At 44.1% G+C, this 15,412-nt stretch overlaps 1 protein-coding gene across 1 annotated transcript in view; it reads right to left on the bottom strand.

The window, feature by feature from the left end:
* CRYBG3 (crystallin beta-gamma domain containing 3) overlaps positions 1 to 7,817 on the bottom strand; it is a 155,092-nt gene extending 147,275 nt beyond the window's left edge. The window contains exon 1 of the mRNA XM_059720590.1: positions 7,471 to 7,817. Within this exon, the coding sequence (XP_059576573.1) occupies positions 7,471 to 7,604 (134 nt within the window). The 5' untranslated portion in view covers positions 7,605 to 7,817. The remainder of the gene's footprint in view (positions 1 to 7,470) is intronic.
* Between the last annotated feature and the right edge of the window lie 7,595 nt (positions 7,818 to 15,412).

Raw genomic sequence — 15,412 nt, 5'->3', positions numbered from 1 at the left:
TTTACAAGATTTCTCAATACTCAAAAATCAGATATACAAAGTAAGTGTTCCACAAACACTTTCCCATCACTGAATTTTGTTTCTTCAAAGCTGAAAATAGATTTTACTTTACATCCAAAAGTACAAGTGGCTACTGAGTTTCATTTTACTACTCTTGGATCTTAATGATCTAATATTTAAGTTTTCTTAACACAATTACATCCCAATCATATTTCAAAAATTGTGTTGTTCATGTGTACTGGTATGAGATGGAAGTAAACATGAACATCAGAAACAACAGAGCGAAAGGAAATATGGAAGGCACCACACCTTGGCATTTTTAGTCTCAATACAATATTCAAAGCTAGAGCAAGAAGTTAGGCTTTGCAAAATCATTTTTACAGACTCAAACTAAGTAAGACATTGTAACAGAACTGTCAAAGGATAAAGTTTAAATATTCCTTGAGTTTGGGTTTTCTATTCTGAAGACTGTAGTCAAACGCTAATAAATGAAAACTAAAAAGTGTGGCTGTATATGCTAATCTCAAAGAAAGTAAAATGATAAAAACATTCTCTGCCTTATCACAACTTTATATTGTTAAAATATTATGAGCAGCATCAGAAAGACTTAAAAAAGTCCTGATTTCTAACTTGCAAGATAAACACTGAAAAGTTAAACAGAATATGGTAAGCATCTATCACTGTAAAACTATAAAACCAGGAGACCCTGACTGTGTAGGGACAGACATTACACATAAACCATTTAAATGATCAGAAACTGGTTTAAACCTGTAACAGAACAGATTTTCAGGGCATATAGATCAGTTTGAAAATGGCTGAAACAGGTTTGAGATACTATACTCAACCAGGTTTATCAGCCTTAACTGATTTGGGTCAAACCAGTTTATACAATGTTCATCCCAGACACCTTGGGGGACTCTGATTTAACTTAAACCAGCGTCCCCCAGAATCCCAGCATGCTCTCTGGGCTGGGCTGGGCAGGGCTCTCTGCTCCACAGCAGCGCTGGCCCCTCCCCTCTGCTTCCTGGCTGGACCTGGGCACAGACTGCAGGCATCTGCCTGGCTTCCCCCTGGTTACCTCTCCCCTCCCTATCCCCTGCTAAGCAGGGATTGCCCCATCCCCTCTGCCTTACACAGACACCTCTCAGCATTAGCTAGAAGACCACATGCTGGCTACGGTCTGTGCTGTGGTGGTTGGGGCAAAGGCAGAATCAATAGGTAGCTGGTAATAGCTCTGTTGTTTTCTTAATGAGCTGATAAACACTGTGTTATCAATTCCCCGCTGGGCTGGCCAGAAGGGGGGGGGGGGGGGGAGGAGGGGAAGGAATGCCTCCCTAATCAGGGCTAGGGCCTGGCCACACCCCCCTCAGCTCAGTACTGCAAAAGGGAAGGGGGGGGGGGGTGCTTCAGCATCCCCCGGCTTCTAGCCTGAGCCACTGCAGGCATGTGCCTGCATTTCTGGGATGTCTGCACAGTTGCAAACTGATTCAGCCTAGCCAGGTTAGACTAACCTGCAAAGATTGAATCAATTTAAGCTCAGGCTTTTTGAATGTCTCTCCCTAACCCATATGCGTTTTGCAAGCTATTTTATACTGGGAATGTCTACACAAGATGCTATGCATAGCAGCAACTTGCTACTGCACCATAGCTTGTTGCTACCACACTGCAGCACTGCCAGGCACTGTGTGGTGACATTACTGAGCAGTAGCAATGAGCTACTGCACAGTAAGTAGCTCTTTGCTACTGCACAGTAGCACTGGAAAAAGAAGTGCAGCGATGATACTGCACTGTAATGCCAGTTACTGTACAGTTATTTAGTACTTGCTTATGCACAGTCCGCTGCACATGTAGACACGGCCACCAATGCTTGCATTTAGATCTATTCAATTGTGTTTACTTCTATAACAATGAAAAACGATGCTGTTTTGTTTCTATGAAGAATACTGCCATTGTTGTCATTGCACCAACAACATTTCCTCTAGGAAATCTTTACAAGTACACAACTAGCTGTTAAAAGTTCAGAAACAGCTAATCAATGTCTTCTTACACTTGTTAATTCTGATTCCACAAAGAGCTTAAGCAGGTGCTCAGCTTTAACCACAGGAATACCAGAGACCCACAGAAGTCAATGATACTATTCACTAGCTTCAAGTTAGGAACCTCCTTTAGCCTTTGTCTGCCTGAGAGTCTAATACTACTACAAGACACAGGCTGCATTTTTCCAGTATAATCTAGAAAGCATCACATGATGAAGTATATAGGAACCAATTATAGCAGCATAAAGGATAAAAATAAACTCAGACAAGTTTCCCTACCATATATTTTGCTTTGGTAAATCTAATTTAAAATGTTCCAAGTGACTGGAGCTTCTCCATTGCCAGTTCAAACAATCCTCCTCTCTTTTGCTGCATGCAAATAAGAGATTTAAAAAAATCTTATTCTGCCTTTGGGAAAGAAAAAAGTTCCTATCAGAAGAGGGATGAAGATTTTTTCTGGCAGATGGATGTTATATTCAAAAAAATTCTAACAAAGGTTTATATGTGAGCCAAAGTTAGCCAGAGATAGCAACTTAAGTAGAAAATTTCTAATGAAATCTCTCACACCCATCCTAATTCCTGGCAGTTGAAATGCAAGGAGTTCTAACAACAACTTAAAGAAATATGTTTTATGAACATGGACAATGATTGGCAATCCAAAAGATGGAGAAGGTGTGGAGGGAGAGAAAGAAGAAAGATCCAATCTTTTCTTAGTCAGAATAAATATTAATTATTTGTGGAAGTCATTTGGTACAAGCTAAGCGGGTGATCTGCACAATAATTTAAGTAGAAGACTTTCTAGACCCAAATACAAAGTTAGATTGAACTCGTGGTGCTCAATTGTCTGACCCCGCAGGCCAGATTCAGCCATGTTCAGGCCCAGATCCAGCCATCCAGGACCCCAGCCCCCATGGGCCAGAAACCTAGTGCAACCTGACCCCAGCAACCTAGTGCAGTGCAGCATAAAGCCAAAACATATGGCCCATGATGCTTTCCACTGGTCCAGAAATTTGGCAGCAGGGAAACAGCAATTAATGCTGCCAAACACTCCCTTGTCACCAAATTTCCAGACCTAAGGGAAGATCCATGGGCCAGATAACATGGTGTCACAGGCCAGAAGTTGAGCACCAGTGAACTAGACTATTTGGTTCTTTTGCTTTAATTCAATAAGAACACTGTATAAACCTCCTCAGGATCAGAAACCAAAGCAGCCCCAAACCAGCACACTCTGCTAGTAGCTATTTAATTGTTTGATGACAAACTGGAAAAAAAATAACTTCCTGGAGATCAAGTCTATGAACTGATACACAAATTGGTAGCATACAAGAAAGCTTGTCTTGTAACTCTGTATTGCAATGGAGGGGTAGGGAAAAGAACACCAAATCTGCTAGGCAGCTCATTTAGGGGTACATTTATTTCATCATTTAAAATTAGACAATTCTGTACCACAGAAGCTAAATATTTCTAACAGAATCACCAATTGATTGGTTTATATTAATAAGAGCTGTACCTGCAACCGGAAGGGCCAGAGAAAGAGGCTTACATAAAAAACAGATTCCAGCTGGAATACACTACATTTAACAGGATTTTTTCTGCTCTGTGGATCTGGATTGCCCCAGGACAATAACTGTGGTGGTAACAAATAATCAGAGTAATATTACTGAAAATAGCAGAGCATATTGACCAGGGTCAAGGGACGGTGATGTCAAATAACTGAGATGCAAAGAACATGTCTGTGAAGCCATTCCAACATGTCAAAGCATTAGATCTGGAAGACACATTTACACAGGCACAAACTAGGTGAAAGTTGCTTTTCTTCATGTTTGCTATCAAAACACAATAGCTGCAAAAAGTAAGTGTTCCACATTTTGCCATCACTTTCACCAATTTTAACTTTTAACATTGACACACCACATGGATGATTTTATCATAGCAAGTCTTAGGGCGGTTTCATATTTCTCACAGCTTAAAACAGCCATAAAACAGGAGCCATTATGTACACAGAGTATTAGTCAAATAAGATTTTCCGAAGATTCCAAGGTGCTGATTAAACGCTGTAAAATGTTTTTATTCAAATGAGGGTTACAGATTTTTTTCAGTTAAGCCTGAGCAATTTTAGCTGGGAGGCGAAAATTGCGAAATGTTTGTACCACGTGGAGTTTTGGGGGCGGTCAGTGGTAGGGGATGGGAAAGCAGCACTCTTAATTTCACAGAGGTGTTGTTGCCTGAGCTTTGGAAAAGAGTTTTGCTTCTGGAGACACTTCAGTGCCATTCTGAATGCTTCCAAAGGAGAATATTGGAGTACTACATAGTGGCCAGACTCAGCCCTAACGTCATTTGCAGGGCTTTGCAGAAGCCAATGGAATTACACCCAGGGTGAATTTGGTCCAACATGTCATAATGTTTTATTTATTTCTGAAGTTATTTGGACCATTCACGCATACGCAATGCTAAACTCTTTACATGCTTGAATTTGATCTGGTGCCAGCATATTTCATAACAAAGATTTTGGTAGGAAATTAACTATCTTGGGTGTATATACACTATTTGTTTTCATACACTTTCCTAATACTTCATGGACAAAGCATCCCTAAACTTACTTTATATAGTCCACGTAGTAACAATGTGCATATAAAGCAGTCCTATATTTTTCATATTTTTTCATCTACATGTTTTTGTACACTACGTGAAGAACGCTACGTAAATACAAGTCATAACCATGGCACTCCTCCCAACTCAACAGTTTTAAGTTATACAATTAATTTATGAAAAAAAACAGGAGTGGAAGCTAAATGCAAAGATTTCAGCATTTCAAGCAAATACTCTACAGTGAGATAGAAAGCTCAATCAAACAGTACAACCCTTCAGAATTTGAAACAGTTCTCCCCTCCATCCTCAGAGAAGGCAAAAATAGCATTCAGATAAACTACAGAAAATTGTAAAGCAAAGCCAAGAAACCCAATGCAGTTCACACCTCATAGCAGACTATTCTAACTTCCTACTCAAAATGCTCTGTATTGCATGAACTGAAATTGTAGTTTAGGCATTAGGGTCCTAGACTCCCAACCATAGTAAGGTAGAGCAGGGGGATCTACCTCTCTTCCCAAATCACTGAAGCTGATAACTTGTTTCTCACTGCCCATATTAAAGAGTATGTTCTCAGGAGAGAACTATATCTTGCAGGGGGCCCCAAAAAATTGTGGGCTGGCTCTGCCTGCAGATTGTATTTTTAACTCATTTCAAAGAAGTTATATTTGCTTTTACTTCAATCTTAAATTGAATAATCCAGCCCTAGGCACCCAGCATGTTAGGAAAACTCTGAGTTTATTTTTAACTGGAGAAATATGTGTGTTGTGTTATGTGATGCACCCTACATATGCACCACCCTTTTCAAAATCCTAGATTCGCCCACGCAATAATGTTGTTTTGTTTTTCCTATCCCTCTGCAGAAATCAACAGCCAGAAAACAGAAGTCAGGCCTATTTGATGTGCACTGGGAACCTGGGCCAATGCCCATCAAATAAAATTGAAAGCATCCCTTAATATGGGGGACCATTATATGCACATCAAGAGATTACCAGGGACAACTAGGAGCAGAAAACAGGAAGTGAAGGTCTAAGGCTCAAAACGAGTGCACCAAAGGGGGACACCAAGCAGAGCATACCAGCCAGTGGCTACTGGCTCATTTTCAAATGAGTCCAAGGAGCTACTGGATACTGCCCAGTGAAACTCTGTCCAGAGTTGTAAATGGACAAGGAACAGGAATGTGGTCCTGCTGTCCCTGGGGGGAGCAGCACCTGGCCACAGCCTCCTTCTTGGTTAGGTAGATGGGGAGTTTGGCTAGGGACACAAGGAGGTTGACCAGGAGGCCCTGGAGCTTGGTGGGGCCATGGACAGGGAGTGCAGGGAATACAGCAGCCAGAAATTCAGCAGGAGATTCTACTGGAGGCAACAGGGGGGCTGTGGCAGAAAAGGCAGCAAGAAGAAGTAAGAAATGAGGACTTTGAACTTCTTTTGATCTGGAACACACTCTTTGGGCTCAGCATAATTATTAACAACCCGGCAAGCATGGACGGTGCTCTGCGTCATTAAGGGGCCCACATATCACTAGCTGCCTTGCACTGCAAGCAATGGAAAGCAGCAACTGTATGCATGGAAAAGGAGCATGTGCTGGCAGCACAGGATCTTAGCTTCTGAGGAAAAGGCTGTTGCCTCTGAAATGAGCTGACTGAGACACAGAGCGGCAGCAAGGAGAGGCACGAATCACAGAACACGAGGGCTGGAAGGGACCTCAGGAGGTCATCTAGTCCACTGGTTTCCAACCTTTTTTATACCAGGACCCATTTGAAAACATTGATGGCCAGTCACCACCCAGCAAATAGTTTTAATAGAAAACAGCTCCCTGCCGCTGCTGGTGCCCTTCACTTCCAACCCACTGCATCCAGGCCCCAGTCCCAGTGTGTGGGGTGGGGGGCCCCAAGCAGCCCTGCGCAGGCTGGAGCTCTGCCAGCCTAAAAGGGAAAAGCCATGGTTTTCCACAATTTTCTTCTTTAAAAGAGAATCCATTTTAAAGTTTCCTTATAACTTTTTCACATAGTCTTGCAACCCACTTTCAGGTCACAACCCAGGGGTTGAGCAACACTGCTGTAGCTCACCCCCTGCTCAAAGCAGGGCCATCCCCAACTACAATCACCCATGAACACCATGTGCCCCAGGAGGCTGGGGGGGAAGGGTACAGTGAGCTCCTGCAGGCGGCAACAGTGCTGTGGGTGGTGGGGGCAAGTGAGGCCCACAGTGCTGTTGGCAGGAGGGGAGAGGGTGGTGAGTGCCGGCCAGAAGTCAGTGACACCATGGGCAGCATCAGTGGTGTGCAGCAGCAATCGTGGATCACCTGCAAGTGCCGCCAGCGGTGCTGGCAGCTAGTGGCGGGGGTGACTAGCAACGACTGCCTGCAGACACTGCCGGCACGGGTGGTGGCGACTTTTTGCAGGGGGTGCACCGCCACGCTCAGGGGTGCCTGTGCACTCCCTGTGTGTCACCAATGACATTGCCCCAGCCAAGGCTTTGTCTAGCAGGTCTTAAAACCCCCCAAGGATGGAGATGCCACCACCTTGTGCATCACCACCCTCCTAGCGAGAAAGTTTTCCCCGAGATCCAACCTGAACCTCCCCTGCTGCAACTTGTCCTTGCTCCGTCACCTGCCAGGACCCGGAACAGCCCAGCCCCACCCCCTGTGCAACCCCCTGCGGGTAGTCAAAGGCTGCCCCGTGCCGCCAGCCCCCCCGCGCCCTCTCCTCCACTCCCGCCTGCCCCGAAGAAGTCCGTGCGCAGCCCCCGCGCCCGCAGCCCGGCTGGCAGCAGGGGAAGCCCCGGAAGGCGGCGGCCGGGCCGGGCCGGGCCGGGCGCGGGGGGTGGGGGACGGGGTGCCGCCTACCTGCGCGCGGGGCCCCGCGGCGGCTCCCTGTCCCGGGCCAGGCTCCGGCCGAAGAAGCGCGCCAAGCCGCTGTGCCAGGCCGGGCCGCGCCGCCCGGCCGCGGCCCCGTCCCCGGCCCCGTCCCCGTCCGACATCGCGGCCCGGGCCAGGGGCAGCGGGCGGCTCCTTCCCGCTCCGCTGGGAGGAGCCGCAGTCGCCGGCCCCGCGGGGCCGGGCCGGGAGTGCTCGCGGCCCGCCCCCACGGCCCGAGCCGGCGCTGAGGAGCCGCAGCCCGCGAGGGTGGCAGGGAGGGCTCCGCTGGTTCTGCACCGCGACCTGTTGGAGCCGAGCCGGCTCGGCCCGGAGAGGAGAAGGCTGCGTGGGGCTTTGTAGCACCCGGAGGAAAGAGGGAGCGGGCCTCTCCCCTGGGCGGGAGCAGGGAGTGGTCTCAAGTTGCAGCGAAGGAAGTTGACATGCGAGGAAAACCTCCCTGGCAAGGACAGTGGTGAAACACTGGAACACGTTACCGGGGGCGGGGGCAGCTCCATCCTTCGAGGTTGTGAAGACCCGCTTGAATCCGTGGGGGTGTTGAAGACCCACCTGGACAAAGCTTTGGCTGCCATGATCTAGCTGCGGCATCTCCATCCTTGGAGGTTTTGAAGACCCACTAGATAAAGCCTTGGCTGAGATGATCTAGCTTGGGCTGGCGCTGCTTTGAGCAGGGGGGGCAGCCTAGGTGACTCCCGTGGTCCCTCCCAGCCCTGTTCTGTGCAGCTAAGATTAACAATATCAGGCAAACCGCAGGAGAAGGCTCTTGAAATTTTTGAGAAGTCCTGCCCTTATAGAAACCATCCGGTAATTCCGTCCCAAGATAGATACAGTGCAAAAGTAGGCTAATGGACCACCATCTATCTGGTAGACACATTTCACTCCTTATCCGTAGCCAGTGGGACTTTCTGGCACTTCCATCTGACCATCAACTTGCAAACTTAAGGAACCATACATTGAAGAAATTGCTTCATGACCTTTTTTATTCTGCCATCTCTCCCCAGCAGGGGTAGGCTGGGCCTCAGGCATATCAGCCTGTGCAGGGGGGTGGCAAGCAGCCAGAGCGCAAATTCAGTGGTAGGCAGCAGCCGCGTGGAGTAATGGAGCCCCTGCTTGCCCTGATTCGTGCCCCCCCCCCCCCCCCAAGGGATGGCTCTGAGGCTAGGTGGGGTGTGGGGCTTTTCCATCTCTTGCTAGAGATCTGTTCTCTCCCTCTTTTTCAGGACTGTAGTCTTCCTCATTGTGACACCAGAGAATCTTGCAAACATTAATGACCTCATCCTCACAACAACTCTAGGATGCATAACAATCATTTTACAGATACAGAAGCAAGGCACAAGACAATGGCAAATTCATGCTGGAAATCAGCAGCAGAATCGGGCACTGAACTCAACTCTCCTACAGCCCCATCGAGTGACTCAAGTACAAATTCATCCTTCATTTCTTCCTGTTGGCTGTATCTACACAGGCACCTAACTGCAGACTTGACCAATTAGCTGTGGAGTAAAACATCATTGTCTGCACATGTGATGCTATTAGACCAGAGTGAACTAATTAAAGCTGCAGTAAGATAGTATTGTCAGGGACAGTACTCTCTTATGCCAGGGTAATTTACTGTGATTAAACACGTGTAGATGCTGACCATGAGTGTAAATTGTGCCCAGCCAGCCAGGCCAGATTCCTGCCTGCTGCCTGTTTACTTGGCTCCACATTTTCAGCACTCTCATGCCCCATCTAGCCCCCCTGCTGCCCAACGCTACCATCCAGAGCCTGAGGTTGACCCCTTCCCCCACTTCCTCCCAGCCTAGGCCTGCTTTGCCCTGGCTCAAACTGCTGCTGTCCTGGGTGCACATGTAGATGCTGCGCTCAGGAATTTACTTGGCTCAAACTTCTCTGGAGAGTATTGCTTTGCATTAATCGCACATGTAGATGTACCCATTAGTGACTATTTCTCTCCTGAAGTTTATTTGGGACTGCATGCCTCAATTTTTGCTGAATCCCCTTTTTGTGTAATTCTCCCAGCGCATTCTAAATCCTTCTCTGCCCTTCCTCCAACTCCCTACTGATTTGCCCACTTTTGTTTGGGTATTTTCCCTTCCTCTGCCAGGTTCCCTGGCAACACTTAAGGTGCCAATGTTCCCAGTATGCTGACACCATATGGTAGAGATGAGGTTTGTAAACTAGCCCATCTGCTTGAACAGCAGCAGAGAGACGGCCTGGTACAGAGTATCTTAACTCCTGAACCTCTCCTGCTGGTTTTTAACACAAAGAGAAGCTAAGAGAGAAAATTGGAGAGGAGGCATTCATAGTCAGCAGCTGCTCTCAGCCTGGTAGGAGATACCTGTGCCTAGCAGAATCCTGTCTTTTAAAAATATGTTTGATCAGCTGCCTATGACACAGGCCAGGCCTCCTGGTCACCAGAATTACATTTAAAAAAAAAAATCACTTCCAGGCACATGATGATATTTATCAAATAACTACAACTTCACAATGTGCTTTGACTGTTCATTCAGTTGGTGCTGCCGCTTAAGAGTCCCCACACAGAATCCACTTGTTTTAGAGACTGCAAAAGCTGTGCTGTCTCTCCTGCTACTTACTGTAAAAGGATGCTGTAACAAGTCTTAGATCATGGGTGGGCAATTATTTGGCCTGGAGGGCAACTTAGGGAGTTTTGGTAAGCTGTTGTAGGCTGGGTCAGCACCCCTGCCCCCCACCATTATCCTCCCAGCCTGCAACACTCATGGCCCCATGATCCCAGCCCTGGTCTTGCCCACCCAGCCCACTCCTGGAGTCCATTCCCCACCTGCTTGTGGCCCCATCCCATCTGCTCAGCCAAGTGTGCCCTGCCCATGGGGTCCTGGGCTGGTCTCCATGGAGACCCTCCCTGCCTGCCTGCTCCATCCAGCACCCTATGGTGAGGATGGACTGGCCAGGGTGCCTGGGCATCAGGGCTGGGTCCCACAGCAGCAGAGACATTGGAAGTGGCAGCTGGAAGGAACCGCCACCACTGGTGCTGCTGAGAAGCTGAGAGTCCAGCTGTCATGCCACCCCCCCAGCCCTGCTGCACATCTGGGAGCAGCGGGTCTGGCTGCACACACCACAGCTCAGGCTGCCCCAAACACGTCTGGGCTGGGTGGAGCTGAGGAGCCTGCCATGGGTCAGATCTGGCCTGCAGGCCACATTTTGCCCAGCCCTTTCTTAGAAGCCCCTGCTCTCCTCTTAAGTGCAGAAACTTGTGAAATATGTTTTTTTCTTGCAGCTGGAAAGGTCTCAAGTCAATTTTTTGGCTTAAGAAAATCATTCCTGTATCTAGGGGAAAAGTAATAAAGGTTCTGAAGAGAAATTATGAAAATGACAGTTTACTAAGGGCAATTAAAGGAAACTGCATCAGCAGGCTAAAGTAAAGCAGGTCCTGCCATACTCCCTACAAAGTCCCTCCCTAACCTCCTTGTGATTGCAAGCACCACAGAACAAAACCTCAGTGACTCCTCCCCCCCCCCCGATATTCTCCAATTTCTTCTTCACTAAGTTCATACACTATGACCATTTCTTGCTCAAATCCCAGAATCACAGCAACTGAGAGGTACCCCAGTATAATAATAAAGCATTCAATATCTTAAAGGAAACAACAACAGTTAACCCTTACAAACACTGTACCAGAGAGTTAAAGTACCAAATGGTAAATGGTTTCCATGCAGGTAGGCGGAATATGTAGCTGTGCCCAGAATCTTTCAATACTCCCACTGCGTTGCCTGGAGGGGTTACCACAGAGCAGTAAGAGACACTACTGCTGTGTCTGCTACTACCGCACTGGGAACAAAACTCGCAAACTAATCTAATCCCCCGAGGTAACAGTTTTGCACGCAAATAATTCCAGACTGAGACTTTTTCCTTCTCTTCCAGAGATTTGGAAATACCAAAATAGTAGCAGATACATAATGAGAGGAGTGTCAAAAGAGTAAAGAATATTTATTTTGAACTAGATTATGTTGCACTTGCAACTGTGCAGTATCCAGCAATAGCTGAAAATTGGGTGCCTTCTCGGTAAATAAATTAGGCACAAAAATAAACAGAATCACAGGCAGAGATGCCAACAGCAAGGCAGTTGTAATCATTCACATGTTTCAAGTAGGGGAAAGTTTACCCCCCTGACCCTAGGATGCAATTTTCACCATGAGGCAGGTGGCATTGCATATTAACACAGCTGTCAACGTGAGGGACAGCACCAACATGTGCAAGCCAAGCAGATGGGGAGAAACATTTCTTTCTGCCTCAATTAGAATACTCATGTGTGGCTACTACAAAGTAATACTGTATTTCTTAGGACACAAGGTAGTCGTTAAAATAGTTTCAATGTGAGGCACTGAAATAGACTATAGGAAACATCAGGCTCAGTTTCCTCTTAAATGTTTACATTCAAGTTCTTTAGCTCATCCCGTCCAAATTTCCACTTGAGTCATAATTCAAATAAGAGACAAAATTGTTATGTCCATTCCATACTTATAATTTTCTGCTGCCATTCAGGCTATAATCACCTCCCTCCCCAGTATGAACAGATGGTGACATTTTAACTAAATGTGATTTCTGAATTTCCCCCTTTTACAGGTCTTTAAAAATCTTTTAGTAGTGTTTTCCCCTAGTTTAACAACTTAGGACGAAAGTGAATTTTAAAAATATATTACATTACAAGGTAATGATGCATCTAGATCTTGTATGAATTGGTGTAGTTATAACTATACAAGTATACAAACTATAGGCCATAAAGTCATAACTATACAGCAATTTGATGGTACCAAAACATTTATAATACTCAAGAAGTTTGGAATTCTGTCATCCTTTGCAAAGGTATTTCTAGACCAACACATTAAGAAATGGTCTTATAATTTAAAGTATAACCATACTGAATACATGCACCATTCCTTTTTCATAATTGTGAATATTTTATCATTTCCACACAAATCTCATTTTGCAAATATATTTAGGAAACATTGAAGACAATGCTACTTCTAAGGAACTCAATCTTAAGTACAAGCTTCACAAATGTGAAATGTAATTATTTCATTAACAAAAGGTCAATGAAGTATCTTTCTTTTGTCCTTCCCACAGTATAACATACAATGCCAACGTTGCCATCATGTAGTATGGGGCCATGAGCATAAAAAACATATATGTACAGCATTAAATTCTGGTTTAAAACCCATTGTAAAATGAATGTGTAATAGTACTGCAAATTCAGATTTGAAACAGATACTTCACAGATGATGTACATTTACGACATGTTTAGCATCTGACCTCTGTTTGACTATGAAGTTATGCTGATTGGATTACTTTCTCCCTCCCTCCCATTCCTTATAATGTGGCTAAGTATGCTTCACTGAATTTCTCAATAAACCTCCTGTGTCCTTTAACTACGAACACTCAAAGCCTCCATTTGATTTGCTGAAACTGATTTTCAGAAGAGACACATGGTCAGCTGCTATTGTTAACAAGTGTCTTGGTGCCTGGAGAAAGCAGCTGGAAATGGCTCATGCTTTTAAAATGAACTGGAGCTTTTCCATGCAGCTACTAAAAGATTCTGATTTTATTAATAGGATTAATATAATTCCCTCAATGGCTAGGGATCAAAAAACTACTTATTTCAATAGCTGAAATTCACTGTATGAAATTCTTCCTCTTTATTTGCATCACCACAGTCTATACAGTTCATATTAACACACAAATAAAGTCACATTTTCCAGTCCAGTTCCTCCAAATGCTTTTCAATATCAGACTAATAATAATGAAACAATAACTTTTTATATGGTATGTTTTACTATGTTAATTGACCAATTTTATTTAAGATATTCCAGTCTTGAAAAAGAAACATCAAATTACTAATGTTTAGAAATCTGCCATGTTCACACACCTTTGTTCATAGTATCCATAGATAAATGAATTTTGTCTCTTTGCCAGATGAAAATAAATAAATAAATAAATATCCCCCACACTACAATCCTGAACACAAATTACCTTTACATAGTCTCAACCATGCTGGCTATAACAATATGAAATCCTCTTTCAAAAAAGTTATTGTATGTGCTTCAAAACAGCCAGGATGATAATGAAGATAGAATAAAATTCCACCACTATATTTGTATTCTGCTCTGAAAAAAGAATCCTCTTCCTTAATTTGAAGGAAAGACAGGAAATCAAGAATAATCTTTATGCCTGCAACTGCACTACTCCTTAACAGGTAGAATTCTTTCTGAATCCAGCCAAACAGAATCAAAGAGATTTTTCAGACCCAAATATTTTTTAATTCAAAGTGGCTGCCTGAAACAGCTTTTTTTTCTCCCTTCCAATTTATTTAGGCATTCAACAATAGTCTAATCAATCCATATAGCTATCCCAACAGTCAACAAATAATTCAACTGTGGTACAGACAAAATATTAACAAATTTAGAGTTAATTTTAGAAGTCTGAGAATATTTTACTGAACTGAAAAATGTGCATATCACACTCTGGAAATATATGTATTTGTTTTAATACAATTTCAGGGTATCAACAAAATCTAATCACCACAATATAGATTCTACAAAGCTAAAAAGAATAAGATGAAGGAAACAAAGACACTGAATTAAAGAGGTGGTATCTGGTATTTGTGTCCTAAAACTATTATAATATATTCCTTGTGTTAGAGTGGCACCTATGGGCCCAAACTGAGATCAGGACCCATTGTGGAATGTGCTTTATATAGACACAGTAAAATATGTTTGATATCCCAAGGAGCTTACAACCCAAGGGACAGATTTTTCAAAAGCACAGAGGAATTAGGTACCTAAATACTCTTTGGGACATCAAAAAGTCTCCTCCCTCCAGCCCACAAAGTTGAAGAAACCAGTAGTCCAATTTTTCAGAGAGTAGAGAAAAAATAGAGAACAACAGAGGAAGATCAAATGGTCTGCCCAAGAATATACAAGAAGTCTGACAAAACTGGGAACTGTTGGCTGCCTATACACGTGCTCCTTTGTGTTCCAATTAGAATGTGAGAGAGCAGGTGCAATTAAAACTAATCAAGTCTACTCTGTGTTCTAATTAGAACGCTCTGGTGTCACTACGGCATCACATGGTTTAAGCCCTCATGCATTTTAAAATAGTCACAGGGCATTTTATCTAAACCTCATCAACTGAGGTTTAGATAAAGCAGCCCCACGGCTATTTTTAAATGCACAGGGGCTTAATGTACACGACACTGCAGCATTTTAATTAAAGTAGCTTCCCAGGAACTGATTCAATTAAAACACATCCCCCCACCTCTGAGCGTGTGTATAGGCAGCTTTCAGTTTTATTCAGGTGGTTTTAACGTGCATCAAACTGCCTTATGGAAGCGCATTAGCTGATGTGACTATCATCTGTTATACCATCTTTCTTTCTCTCTTCCTGCACTGGTGAATTTGTGGGAAGATTATATTTTAATTGATGTAAGATATGTTTTATGAAGGCAAAAAGTCAAAGAAATGATTTAGGTCTTATGTCTCAGATCTCTTGACTCCCCAGTCCTATGCAATAAATCACAAGGCCTAAAATCAAAGGAAAAACATGAGCCTAATCTCTCAACACTTTCTGGAGACTATAATATATTCACATTATAGGGTTTAGTATTTATTAAAGGACTTACTTTAGACCCTAAACTTTAGCAGTACTCTGAAACATTGCCCAGTATGCTGAGCAATTGCTGAAAAGAAAATATTTATGTTATCCTTTCACAATCCCTATCCTCTGTGTAGAGCTTGTTACAACTGTAACAAATAATAGAAACAAAACAATGTATCTACTGCTTCAATGAATTCATTAACTGCTTGTCACAAACTGAGTGGTCTAAGGAGTTATGCAAGTGCTTGCATTCCATGAGATGACAAAATTAGATCTCATTCAG

The sequence above is a fragment of the Alligator mississippiensis genome, chromosome 1 (genome assembly GCF_030867095.1).
Source record: "Alligator mississippiensis isolate rAllMis1 chromosome 1, rAllMis1, whole genome shotgun sequence".
Classification (NCBI taxonomy): Eukaryota; Metazoa; Chordata; order Crocodylia; family Alligatoridae; genus Alligator; species Alligator mississippiensis.
This window is presented reverse-complemented; position numbering and strand designations above follow the sequence as displayed.